Source organism: Aspergillus novofumigatus (genome assembly GCF_002847465.1).
Source record: "Aspergillus novofumigatus IBT 16806 chromosome Unknown P174scaffold_8, whole genome shotgun sequence".
Lineage (NCBI taxonomy): Eukaryota > Fungi > Ascomycota > Eurotiomycetes > Eurotiales > Aspergillaceae > Aspergillus > Aspergillus novofumigatus.
Window position 1 is genome coordinate 1,652,833 of NW_020194281.1, and position 13,100 is coordinate 1,665,932.

At 44.9% G+C, this 13,100-nt stretch overlaps 5 protein-coding genes across 5 annotated transcripts; 2 read left to right on the plus strand and 3 right to left on the minus strand.

The window, feature by feature from the left end:
* Nucleotides 1-1,425: 1,425 nt before the first annotated feature.
* P174DRAFT_413359 (FPP/GGPP synthase family protein) lies at nucleotides 1,426-2,719 on the minus strand (the record flags this gene model as incomplete). The annotated part of the gene is made up of 4 exons (XM_024824346.1): nucleotides 2,496-2,719; nucleotides 2,287-2,441; nucleotides 1,903-2,229; nucleotides 1,426-1,845 (listed from the first exon to the last, which is right to left on the minus strand). Coding segments are annotated over exons 1-4 (996 nt in total), but the record flags the coding sequence as incomplete, so codon positions are not given.
* A 382-nt stretch (nucleotides 2,720-3,101) lies between these two features.
* On the minus strand, nucleotides 3,102-4,635 carry P174DRAFT_377278 (FAD-dependent oxidoreductase; the record flags this gene model as incomplete). The annotated part of the gene is made up of 4 exons (XM_024822740.1): nucleotides 3,102-3,539; nucleotides 3,595-3,965; nucleotides 4,021-4,277; nucleotides 4,343-4,635. 4 exons carry the CDS (start codon nucleotides 4,633-4,635, stop codon nucleotides 3,102-3,104), a joined length of 1,359 nt encoding a protein of 452 aa, XP_024679073.1.
* Nucleotides 4,636-4,939: 304 nt separating this feature from the next.
* Nucleotides 4,940-5,837, minus strand: P174DRAFT_497465 (uncharacterized protein). The gene is made up of 2 exons (XM_024830899.1): nucleotides 5,277-5,837; nucleotides 4,940-5,222 (listed from the first exon to the last, which is right to left on the minus strand). Exons 1-2 carry the CDS (start codon nucleotides 5,792-5,794, stop codon nucleotides 5,009-5,011), a joined length of 732 nt encoding a protein of 243 aa, XP_024679074.1. The 5' UTR covers nucleotides 5,795-5,837; the 3' UTR covers nucleotides 4,940-5,008.
* Nucleotides 5,838-6,288: 451 nt separating this feature from the next.
* On the plus strand, nucleotides 6,289-7,510 carry P174DRAFT_497469 (putative geranylgeranyl diphosphate synthase; the record flags this gene model as incomplete). Its single annotated transcript, XM_024830900.1, has 4 exons — nucleotides 6,289-6,451; nucleotides 6,475-6,560; nucleotides 6,631-6,983; nucleotides 7,040-7,510. The coding sequence occupies 4 exons, from the start codon at nucleotides 6,289-6,291 to the stop codon at nucleotides 7,365-7,367; spliced, it is 930 nt and encodes a 309-aa protein (XP_024679075.1). The 3' UTR covers nucleotides 7,368-7,510.
* A 3,166-nt stretch (nucleotides 7,511-10,676) lies between these two features.
* P174DRAFT_463899 (casein kinase family protein) lies at nucleotides 10,677-11,911 on the plus strand (the record flags this gene model as incomplete). The annotated part of the gene is made up of 7 exons (XM_024830327.1): nucleotides 10,677-10,715; nucleotides 10,925-10,987; nucleotides 11,066-11,243; nucleotides 11,283-11,336; nucleotides 11,367-11,543; nucleotides 11,577-11,608; nucleotides 11,660-11,911. 7 exons carry the CDS (start codon nucleotides 10,677-10,679, stop codon nucleotides 11,909-11,911), a joined length of 795 nt encoding a protein of 264 aa, XP_024679076.1.
* Between the last annotated feature and the right edge of the window lie 1,189 nt (nucleotides 11,912-13,100).

A 13,100-nucleotide genomic window follows, 5' to 3' on the forward strand; every position in this document is an offset into this window, starting at 1 on the left:
TATAATCTAGGTAAGGGAGAGAGCTTCCTGAATATCAAGATTAGCAGGGATTAAATAAAATGGAAGCTATAGCTCAGCTAATAGACATATATTAATAAGATTATTGCAAGATATTATTTAGATTTGCCTAATAGGAAGCCTTGAACACCTGTAGCAGAGAATCTACATCCATACAATAGGAAGGCAATAATTGACGAGATACACCACTATCAATCCAAAATTAGATTAATTCTCTATGCTGCAGTGATCACTCACTTAGATATTACTAAGATAACATCAGATCTAGTGAGATATCGCTTGAATCCTGGACTAGCTTATTTTAATACAGCTAATTATATTATTATATATCTCACTTTAACAAAGGACTATGCTTTGGAATATAGAGGTGATTTAATAGGGAATATCTTTATTATTATAAGCAATGCTGCCTATGCAGATTAATTAGACTATAGCAGCAGCAAAGGATATCTAGCGAAGCTATTTAGTACCACTGTGGATTAGCATACAGGGAAGTAATAAATGGTTACTACTTCTACTACTAAGGCTAAATTACTTGCTATTTTAGAGGCTATAAAGAATATCTATTAGTGGAAGTAATTATTCCTGGATATTAGATTTAATCTAGAGCATGAGATATCAATCTTATGTAATAATTATTAAATAGTAGGGCTACTACGCAATGAGGAGCCTATGATTTGCATGAAGCTATGCCATATTGATATACACCAGCACTAGCTTTGGTAAGAGGTCCAATCAGGCTATATATCAGTTAAATAGATTGAAACCAATTACATGCTGGTAGATGGCCTTATAAAGATATTACTAAAGAATAAGTATATTAACTTTTACAGGATGGTTAGGCTCATGGACTAATCAGGAAGTAGAGATTAAGCTTTAACTAATCTAATACTATTGATTTAACATGAATACTTGATTTAGATATAGATATGGCTTTAACAGCTATGGACTATGCAGCTTTGCCTAATAGTTTAGCTAGGGGGTGTATTAAATTATATTACTGCTTGCCTGATTTAGAAGCATATGAATTAGTGAAGCACTACCACTCTTGGCCAAATATTTAATAGTATTTAATCATTTAGAAGCCCCAATCCGACCCCTATCAAAGGCATAAATAGGAGATAGATAGTCATTTATTTAGAAGAATCGGACCTTCATTGATTTTCAATTGGCCATATAGTTTACTAGTGATTTGGAAAGTTTACGTATCTTAGCGATTTCAACACCATACCTCCCTATCTCTACGGCTGCGAATGAATACCGGGTCAAACATTAACATCTTTTATCAGCGGTCGACGCCCGTTTAAGAGCCTCATCCATTCGAGTCGCCATTATACCCCCAATCTCCAGAAAAATGTCTCCAGCGCCTAGGGCTTTTTGATAAGTAATAAGGTGCAATAGATTTATGCATAACAATTCCCGCCAGAAGCACTCTCTGGAGTAGATTCAACCTTGAGTCTGTGGAGGATAGAACGCAAGCGCTGGCATCCACCCAGGGAGAGCTCTAGCTGACTGACGATATCAATGGCCTCACTCCACAGCATGTCCAGCTTCTTCAGGCAATGTTTAAAGCTCCCGGCCGCTTCCATGTAACGAATAGCGTAGGCCTTGATGCTCTCATCATTCACTCGCTGTTTTAAAATACTCAAAAGCAGGTTGTTATCTGCAGAAGAAGTGATGCAGTGGATGACAGGCAACGAAAACTTTCCCTCGCTAAGATCCTCTCCGAAGCCCTTCTTTTGCATGTACAGCCCGCTCTGCAGGTTGAGGTAGTCGTCGCGGATCTGATAGATGATCCCCAACTTTTCCACAAGAGAAGAACAGTCTCTACTGCTCATCAGCCAGTATCACATTTGCTTACTAGGATGGATGGACGGAACTTACACTACCACATGGCTCTGCGTCTGCATGAGTCCCCATGCCAAGCGCAATAGGCCCCCAGTCTTGTTAGAGACGATCTTGATATATTCTTCCTCCGTAGGACACACCAGGAGATCTCTGTAGTATAGCTCCATCCCCTGGCCGCGATGGAGATTCAGCAGCTCTTCAGTAAATATGCGGAAAGCCTGTGGATCCATCAAATCCTGCATCCTCTCCTGCGCCAGGTAATAGGCATAATTGGCGGAATTAATTGTCTGGGGGACGCCGAAGATGGCATGTGCGACGGGTAATCCGCGCCGGAGCTTTGACGCATCTTGGATATCGTCGATCCTATGCCGTCGTCAAAAGGGGCACATTTCCAAGTAAAAAAGGGGTGTTCAACTGTACAGTAGAGATGCTGTATGCAAAAGCTCAACCACATCACTGATGATCTTCACTTTCTCATCCGGGATCCTCAGCCACTCATTAAAGGCCAGGATCAACTCAGTGCGGATTTGTTTGCCGGAGACTGAAAGCAGATAGTCTAGTGGCCCTCGAAGGATCTGACCGGTATCAGTATACTTTTTACGGAGGGAGACATTGCGCAGGAAACATACTTTTTCCTCAGGCGGAGTCCTGGATCCTTCTGGCATTGAAAAAGCTGGGAGGCTTCGATTTTCTTGGACCGTGCTCACACAGATTATCTTCTCCATGATACTCTATGTTCTTTTCAGACTTTTCAGTCAGGCACAACGCTTGCGATAGATGTACTGACGGGGCTTTGGGATATAGTCTATATGCATCCGCTCGTGTCAAGGTCCGACAAGGAGTCCGGAATAATCGCATCTGAATATTTGCAAAATCATGGTTGGAAAGGTTTTGTGACCACTAGATTTATACTTAATTGGGTACACTCACTCTTGCTCAAATTAAGCTTTTTTGAGTAACATCAAGAAGCCGCCAGGCCCGCTACGAGGCGTCATCAGGCAATCGTGGGCTCCGGATTCCTCCTAGCTATTGTAACGTAGATGCAAAGCTTTGCTGTTTTCAGATCATGAGTATCTGTGCGTCAAGTCTCAAGAACGCCTACCACTGCTGTGGACCGAAACGACACTAATTTTACGTTCAAAGTAGACTTGTCTAGCAAGACGCCCAGTTCTTCCAATCGGAAGCCTCGATATGTATCGACTTCTATATCTCTTTAGAGTATCCCTTTTATAAAATCATCTACCGTAGCGGCTAAATAACAGGCTAAGTACAAGGACAAGGACAGGGCCTAGCCACGCTACCCTGTTTCCCCTGCTGGCGTGATATTGTCTCCAGCGATCTTTTGGTGGGCCCAGGATTGTAAGCCCACGTATTTCCCCGCTTGCTATTGTCTCTGACGCTACATCTGCTGGGAGATCTCCAGCATAGGGGGCATAATAGCGGCCGAACATGGTATACAAGAGGCCATCTCTGGCCTGCAGCCGCACAAGGAACCGGGACATGCTGTAAACCGAGCACACTCGATTATAGCGGGCTCGCTGGTACTGCTGTAGAACAGATTCAATCTCTGAATAGCTTGGGACATCGCATTTGCGGAGACTGCTTAAAAGCGATGCCAGTGCGGCCGCATCCTCGATCGCCACATTCGCCCCCTGACCGATGTTCGGGGTCATCTGTGGATCCATCAGAACTAACGACGTGATATCGTTGTAGCAAAGAGGTAGATACCTTGTGGGCACTGTCACCAATGAGCACCATCCGGCCATGGTGCCAGGTTCGAAAGACATTCTCCTCCAGTGCGGTCATTGATGCGGTCTCGCAGCGATCCCAGAGGGCCCCGAAGGTAACATCACGGTAAATCAAGACGTCACGCAAACGCTCTGCTGCTGCGGCGGCGTCACTGCTGGTGAAACGAGGACTATTGGGATAGATGTACTTCCGCTGTAGCTTCTGAATGACAAACCAGTAAATACGACCGCCCTTGCCCTGAATGGTGACAATTGTGCGACGGTCGAAGAACGCATTGACTTGGTGTCCTGCATGGAGGCCGGGGATGGGAGAGGAGATCCCGAAAATGCAGCTATATTCTACGGTCATGCCTGAGGTGCGAGTTTTCAGTCAACCCATATGTCGGGAGAAAGACCACCGACTCACTCTTTTTCTCAACTTCTGTCACGACGGGTGCTGTCTTCCAGATCTCTGACCTGATAGTACTGTGGACGCCGTCGGCACCAACCACCAGATGACCATGGTATCTGGCTCCGTCAGTGGTTGTTATAATGACACCGTCACTGGACGTTTCCACGCCTTTGACCTCAGCCTTGAGATGTATACTCTTGCTGCCAGAGTATGACCGAAAGAGGATATCCAGCACTTTCTGACGATCCAGGAAGGCGATGGGATATCCAAATCTATATAATCAATATGCGCCAGAATCAGTACGGGCAGGTCGTTCTCATGGACCAGGCTCAGTTACCTCTCATATATCAGCTTTGGGTAGGAAGAACTAAAGCTAAACCCGTCTGGATAGCAGACGGTTGCCGTTTCCAGCGGCTCTATATGATGCTCGATCTCGCGGTAGATGTCGAGCTGGTCGAGAATGCGGGCTCCGTTCGGGAGAACGCCGATAGACGCACCCACCTGGGGAGCAACATGAGTCCCCTTCTCAAGCACGATATGGTCGATTCCCGCACGCTCTAGACAGTGTGCTAGTGTGAGCCCAGCAATCGAGCCACCAACAATGATGACAGTAAATCTGCAACTTTCCATGATTGCGTTTTGCTTTTCTTACATCTGCCGCCGTTGTATGACAATCCCATGTGATATAGAATATCACCAACTGGTGGACAGCTTTTCGAGGACGCTTATTGGCTGGTTAATGACCCGAATGAGCTCGTCATAAGATGCAACGCTACTCCCAGGAGTGAGAGGCATCAAGAACTTACCAGGGTTTCGATAACTTGATTTTGCGGGTCAAGGTGAGTTTATATCGGTAAAGCTTAATTTGAGTTCGCGGGGATATTATCCATACTGCAGCCATTCCCAAAGTCTCAAATTGTAATGCTACATACTCGACCCCGACCATCATTGAACCTAGCTAATAAATCCACTCCCTTTTTGCCACTCCGCCCCATTCAATGGATCACTTACCCTTCTCCAAGTATTTCGCGCCCAGACGCTGTTCATACTGTTTCACATGCCAGTAGCATACGATGTACAGCGGATCTAGTAGGAGCCAGGCTCCAAAGCTCCACAGCAAGAGCGGACTATTTAACCAGTCAAAGGACTCGGGCCAATACCACCACCGCAAGACTATGAAAATTGTGGCGCTAACGGTTCCAAGGAATCGAGACAACCTGTAATTCTTAGTTGCGTAGTTCGCCGAATCTACCGAAAGAAGCAGCACTTACCATAGAGTGAAGGAAGCCCCACGAGTACTGCAGCGGCACAGAAGCTGGCAAATGGCCCCAAGACTCAACAGCAGCTGGCAGAGAGCCGCACCGTAAGTGTAGGCAAGAGCAGGACCGACCTCGGCTGCGAGTGCGAGGTGACCTGTGATGAAGCCCACGATCCCAAAGAGGAAGATCCAAGGGAGGTTATCTCTCACCAGCGGCGCGTGTGTCCACTCGTTTGGGGAAAACCGAATCGCGGCGTAGATGACTGCGAAGTCGATGGCGACAGCGATCAGGAAGAGACCCATTTCGAGCGGGTTGGGAGACGGATATATCAGCCCGTAGACCACTTCCCATGCCATGTTGCAGCACAGGGGCATGATTGCCATTGCGTAGGATTGATCTTGAAATGACTTGTGCACCATCGCAAAGTAGTTAATCGCCCAGCCGGCTCCCATGAGGACGACGAAGAAGTCAGCAATTGGCTTAACAGCCTGGTAGTTTGGCGGTGCATTGGCATCGCCAAAACCATCCATCTTTGTGGTCAATTTTCAGTTGCCGAGCTCAGTAATCCCACAGATATCCGATTTGATGGTTGTAGGCGCACGGACTGGTGTGTTCTGCAAAGACAACTTGAATACGGGATCAGTGCCAACTTTAAAGTACTCGGTGATGATATAAATAACCGAAGGGCCCAAGGCTCGTTACCGTCAATTTATTCTCCAAAGTTTGCACGTATGCCATAGATGCAACCCCGGCCTTTGGCGGATGTTACATGTCGACCTTGGTCCAAATGCTGTCATCTCAAGCAAAATTGACTCTGGTGAATGTAACATCATCATCATTACTTGACTGCTTTCCTTACCGCTACCCGCCTTAAGAAGCGGTCGTCCCGTTCAGTCCTTTCCGGTGAGATACAAACCGTCCTCTATTCTTGTACTTGCCAGACTTGTGTCGCAAAATGGGCTCGCAAATCCCATGGGACTTAACTATCCACGATCGTTTGACCGGCCGGCTCTTGGTGCTGTGCATGCTTACCTATGTCGTGATCGTAGCGATCCGTCTCGTCACCGAGCGACGGAGCGCGACCCAGCACTACCACCTCCCTGGGAAGAAACAGCCTGCTACCATCACCTCATACGAATGTCCATATAGCTATATCCGTCAGATCTATGGCCATCACCACTGGTCCCGTTTATCGAAAGACTCTCACCAGCCCTCCGGAAGGATGACCCAGCCAAATATGCGATTGTCAATGAGATTATGGATGCAATCCATCTGTGCCTTATGTTGGTAGATGATGTATTATTGTTACCTGCAAAAGATCGACGGATCTTGAGTTAAAGAAGGGTTCATGCTGACCAAAATCTAGATATCCGACGGAAGCGAGCTCCGGAGAGGGCACGTTGCCGCGCACAGAATTTACGGCCCTTCAGAAACAGCGAACCGCGCTTACTACCGGGTGACTCAAATCATCCGGAGAACAACCATCGAGTTCCCCCATCTCGCTCCGTGGCTGATGCAGGATCTGGAACAGATCCTGGAGGGCCAGGACCTTTCCCTGGTCTGGCGCAGGGATGGGCTGAGTGGATTCCCCGTCGGTCACCACGAGAGGAAAGATGCCTATCGTCAGATGGCGTCCCTTAAGACAGGCGCTCTGTTTCGGTTACTTGGTCACCTGGTGTTGGAGAACCGCTCCATGGACGAGCGTTTGACGCAGATTGCGTATGTCCTTTGCCTCCGTCTGACGTTGTAGTCCAACTTGCTGACGATTGTGCCAGATGGTACGCTCAACTGCAAAATGACTGCAAGAACGTTTACTCGCTCGAATACGCAGACCTCAAGGGCTCCTTAGCGGAGGATCTGCAAAACCGAGAACTCAACTACCCCATTATTCTGGCCTTGAATGTTCCCGGCGGCGAGCATGTCGAGCGAGCGCTGGAGCTTCCGACGAGCCGCAACATACGACGAGCCATGCGAGTCATCCAATGCAGCAAAATCCGTGCTCTTTGTGCGGCTGAGTTGCAGAAGTCAACCATTGGCGTCGAGGAGTGGCTTCAGTTGTGGGGCAGGAAAGAGAAGATGAACTTAAAGCAGGGAGTGAGTTAGAATTGAGCAGAGAGCTTTTGGTAGCTATGGCTCGGGATATACTCCTAGGCCTACCAGTTCAATCTGTGGTTCAAATATGTCTTCAGTTGGATATTTGCGGCAATTGGTTGTCAAATTAGCCAGGCTTGTGGCATATAAGAAGCAAACCAAAATTTTAACCGATTCGCGCATATTGCAGCGAATAGAATGGCTGGATTCCATAGAAACCTACTTGGCTTTGCTGCAAGACCGTGACTATCTGTTTGCTTGTTAAAGGGAGGCTTGGCGTGAAACTAAGCACAGATGAATAGGGTGAACTTATTGCTAATGGAGGGCTGACAAACGAACTGTTTGGTCCTGATTATTGTATTTCTATCCAACAAAACTGTAATCTGGTTTTTTTTTTCTCTTAAGAAAGGGGATCAAGCTGCAAAACAGTGGTTAAGTGGCCCGTGGTCACAAAATTGTGGCCATAGGCGACTATTTCATGTTCAGGCTCTCACGTTGACGGATGCTTCCCTCAATGCTAGATCATCATAAGCAAAACCTGAACCGTCCCAAATATGGGACCGAGCATTCACGCAGAAAACAAGTCTAGCCCCTTTACCTTTGGGCAACCCACTTTCACGTTCGGCAAGCCATATGGCATTGTTACTTCGACCGGAAACAAACTCTGGGCCATTTCCGCACCTATTCTGCAGCGATGAGACCATCCTAAACCAGCAGCCTCTGGGATCTGCACGCGTTGAGAAAACTAAGCAACTGCATGAGTACATCAAGTAAATGGAACGCGAGAAGTCCGAACTGGAAGACCACTGCAGCAAGTTAGTAAGTGAGTGTAAAAGGCTTCAGTCCATCATTCTCCAGCAACGCGAAAGAGTCATTGGCTCTTTACATCCAAAGTGGTTCCTAAAATAAGACCACATAATATAATTTGAACTCACTAAGCTGCAGACTACAATGCGCTCATGGTTAAGAGAATATAGTCTGGCTGATGAGAGCAAAATAGAAAAGGTTCCGGCTGCAGAGAAGAACATGGTCATTAAGTAGCTAGAGGGATACTGTGTTCAAAGTGATTGGTATTCACTGATTAAGCAAATTCCACTACATGAAATGAAACTCTCCAGTGTTCTTGTCCGGGCAGCTCTAGCGAAAATGATCTTTCAGGGAGTTTTCACTGATCCCTTCATCTTCATTAACACAAGAAACAATAACATGACAGAACCAGGCAGTCCTAACATGGCGAGTATATATGAGACTCTGATGCAGAATAAGCCTTTAGACAGCAAATCCTGGAAGAAGCAGGTTTAACAGAACTTAGTTAACAAGGCAGAAGCGCATATATGGCTCTGATACACTATAATTTCTATACAGAGGAACAAATTTAAGTACTGGATTCTCTTTCTCTAAGAGATTACAGGAGCTCAGCGATGGCTTCATGGACAATTTTCTAAGTGTACTTCCCAGGCTCTTTTTCACCAAGGTGCAGAAACAGTCTAACAGATGTGATGTGGTGAAACATAGAATTAAGAGATCTATATTATTAGTCTGGGGAGATTGCGCTACTTCTATGGGCACAAAGAGCATATATTAGGTGTTATGGCCAGCAGGATTTACAGGTGTTTGATGTTAATAGCCTAATGATGAGTGTGCACTAACTGCATCATCTTGATGATGATGATTACAGACTTGATAGGAAAATGGTTCTTGCGCCATACAACCAGCTGTTTTGGCTTTTGGGAATGAGGACGCAGAATACTACGACGTGAGTAAGACATGGATGCCTGCTGTTGTGTTGGTGGGAAACAATATGGGAGCTGCATGATGTCCCTGCCCTTCTACCTTTTTGCTTTTGCTTATTTCATCTGTAATTTTAACTATCTGGATTACCTATTTCTTCCTCAATGTATCTTGTAGCGCGGGGCTGAAAGTTATTTTACTCACTGATTCTGGAGGTAAATGAGCTCAAGGCAAATATCATTAAAGAGCATAATCTTTGATCATTTATCTGCGCTTCATGTGATTATATGTGAAACAGGCCACGAGCTGGCGCTAGACACTTGAAACAGAGTGGTAAACGCCTCTTCTGAAAGTTATGATTGTTACGCCATGGTAAAAATAGAATGTTAAGATAGAAAGAGGCGCTGTGAAACTGTGGCCTCTGGCCTTCAGCATTACTAAATCTCTATAAGAAGCCCTGCTAGGCTAATATACTCCCTTCTGGAGCAAAAGACTATTTTCCTGCTCTATCCCAGTAACATGTTGCCACACCGCCATTCAACATCCTGGAGAGAAAAGTGTTAGGTATAAGGTTACTTCTTAGACCCCAAGAAGCAGGCCAAGGCTGATAGAGAAAGATTTTGCCGCGGCAAGTGGGCATGTCTTAAGCAACTAAATAACCTCTACCTAGATAGACTGGATGTCGGCTGAGAATATTGCATATATATTGTGGTTTCTAGTAAGACTAAAAGCAGGGACGGCTCTACTCATTATATGATATACAACACCCACCCTGATGAGGACTGGGTTCTACTATTTAATGAGGTGGTAAGTCAAATGGCGCGCTTACAGAACTAGACCCTATTTTAACTTTAAAATAATAGGCTGAGCACTGGCCACAGACTGATCAGTGGAAACCAATGGATTTTGAGAAGAAACAAGGGAAATGGCAGAATATCTAGAACAGCTAAGAGCCTATAGTAGTGCAGCATTAACTCACCATCCCAGTGCTGCCTGCACTGCAACTCCCTTTAATGCCCATTCTAACTCACTTCTCTTCTTAGCTAAGTGTTCTGCCTAATTGACTCTGTTGTAGTGGATATAGCAGAAGAGTGCAATAGAATGTATCAGGTTGACAAGGTAAAAGGATGTGTGTGCTGTAAAGTTTGATTTTGTATATTTTAGCTACTTTTGGTTTAATTTATAATGCAAGTTTGCAGTCCATTCACATCAGCCTTTTAGCTACAACTGCAGAAGTTGTGGGCTTTAAGACTTATAATCTCTGAGTTAGATGTTTTGAAGTTTAATAGTAGCCTAAGTCATGCGTCTCTACAGGAGCAAAACCATAGAGGGTGTTATACAGTGAATAGAGTGCCTTTATTGAAAGTATAGACTGAAAGGCTGTGTAAACCTAGGGCCACAATTCCTCCAAGAGCTGCTGCAGGTGATTCAAGGTACTGCCACCTTCCTCCTATATATCTCAGAAGGGCCACAGATACCTTGCTTAAATTTATGGCGCCTATGTGTTACTTAAGTAAATATAGAGAGCTTTTTTGTGGATAAATATAATATTTAATTCTTACAGAAGATCTGGAGAGCAAGCCTCAGACTATGATGGGCTTTAGGAGCATGTCTATTGGCCCTTTTCAGGTGTTAAAGTAGCTGGAGGTGCCAGGGGAACTAGGCTGTGGTAAGCTTAAGGCTATGACATTAAGGAAGATAACTAACACAGGTTAGCGCAACATTAAGTTACTCTTGAAGAAGCCTTTCTTAAAACTGAATGGCTCTTTCTATTAGTGAGAGAAGCTCACACACTGTAAGCTGCAGCTGGAGGAATTAGTATGCCATTACTGCATTAGTTTGAAATCATTGATGGGAAGGATATCATGGTTACAGACATGTATGGACCGACGCTGGATGAGGTTTTCTGCTAATCTAGTTGTTATTTCAGCCTGCAGAGCCTTCTTATTTTAGCAGACTAATTATTGTCCTGGGTGGAGTTCATCTACTCTAGGAATATCATCCATGGCAATCTAAACCCCCTATTATTTGTGTTTGGTTGTGCAGAATGGCAAAAGCAGCAGGTCATCCTGGTTGATCTTGGGACTGAAGTTGTACCAGCTCCCATGGTTTGCAATGATCTTCAGGCAATCAGCTGCCTTCTATTATATTTTTATAGTGGGGCAGAGTCCTGGGAGTGGTATTAATAGTAATAAGGTCTAGAGACCACTGTACCTGTCTTGATGAGGTTTTCGGCTGTGGTTGCTTCGCGTGATATTATTGATTACGGCATGCTTTAAGATATCTTCTATGATGCATATCATGGCATAGTCCTATATCTTGAGATTGCAATGAATCTGAGAGGCCCGCAAGCTATGGGGGACAGTAAGGTGCTGAGAATGGGTGCGCTTGCTGGGAAGAAGACTATAGATCTCTTTAAAAGTCTCGGCTCTGCTCTCTCGCATATTGGGCAATTGAGTGGAAACTTTATGTTGGCCTTGCCTTTCTGAGTGTGGTTAGAGTTACTAGATGTCCTTGAGGAGGTGCTGCAAATTTACATGACCCTAATTACTAGGGATTAACTGCTAGTAGAGAAGAGAATGCATGCAATGGGTGTATATTATCTGCCAAACAGGCTCTGGAGAGACCTATGCTGGTTCCTTAAAGTGACCGCTAACCTACCTAGATCTCTCCAACTTTCAGTAACTGCTAAACTTTACCACTATTTAGTAGTACTGTATGAAGTCATCCCATTGTATAGGTTATACTGGGTTAAATATCTTCTGTTTCTAGCCCATATAAGGAAAGATCTGGAGCCTGCTTGCGGAAAGCCTGCATGGACTTAGACAGTCTTCTTCTAGCAAGAAGTCTGCAATAGGCTCAAGGCTAAAAGTAACGTCCCTAATCTGTGGTGAAGATGCTGAATTAGATGTCGCTTTAAAGGCCTCTCTTAGAGTGCAGTAGGCGAAGGAATAAATCCACTAGGCCTTTCTAAAAAATCTAACAAGACCATCTGAGACTTTTCCAGCTTGAGCAATCTAGAAAGACTAAAAGAGAGTAATCTAATCTAAGTCACCATTTATGTCATCACTTTGGTTGTTAGCTAGGAGCACAGAGTATAGAAGATGGTGATATATGGCAGCGGAGCGTGATGTTTAGGATGGGCAGCATGAGCTGGGGTAATTAGCATCTGAAATTGTTCAAAAACCAAGATTTTGAATGTCTGGTCGATGTTGTTTAAATTAAGTCTAGCATAGATCCTACAGGGGATTTAACTAGTTTTAGTGACTATACATGCAAATTGCCATGACCAGAGATACAGTGGGGCAGGTTATAGCCTATCACAGTAGATAATAGCCTGTCCAATTATTGAATTTATGGCACCGCTCTTGTGAGGCTATGGCGCAATAGTGAAAAGGTCCCTGTGAGGTACTTATGGACCTTGCAAGGATGTTGTGGGTTGGTTGCTACTTATGGGCATGGTTGGTGTGGGCTGGGGAAATGAGATATAAAGTATGTGATACCACCAGCTACTTAGACTTGGTCAGCCACCCCTCTGTCCATCCCATCAACCATACAGCTCATATCTGTTTTCAGGATGGATATAAATCTCCTACTAAATCCTGCCCCTGAAGATGCTGGTCCAAATTGCCCTGGTGCAACCTCTCTTTGTTAAACTAGGCTATTTCCTCTGATATCACCCAAGCCTGCTTAGCAAGGTCGAACAGGTGCCTGGTCTACCTTCCAGAACCATACCAATAGATTTTGACAAAAGTATAAGGATATTGCTGAACTATTCTTAGGTCTAAGCTATGGGCTATATTATATGCACCCTGGCACTAAGAGATATAGAATCCCCTTCCTCCCAGAGGATGATGCCATAATAGTCTACTTTAATAAAATGCAGAGGCTGTTAAAAAGAGCCTATTATCTCTGTATTTCTTTAAATTATGGAGAAGGAATAATAGATTCCTGTTATAATGCTCTTTATAGCTACTGGCTGAGTATGTCATGTTCTGCTTGCTGGTCTCTCCT

Excerpts from the sequence above, each read along its gene's own strand:
- P174DRAFT_497465 (XM_024830899.1), bottom strand. The coding sequence starts at position 5,794 with ATGGATGGTTTTGGCGATGCCAATGCACCGCCAAACTACCAGGCTGTT. Across the intron at positions 5,223-5,276 it reads GGGGCTTCCTTCACTCTATG|GTTGTCTCGATTCCTTGGAA; the intron begins GTAAGTGCTGCT and ends TAAGAATTACAG.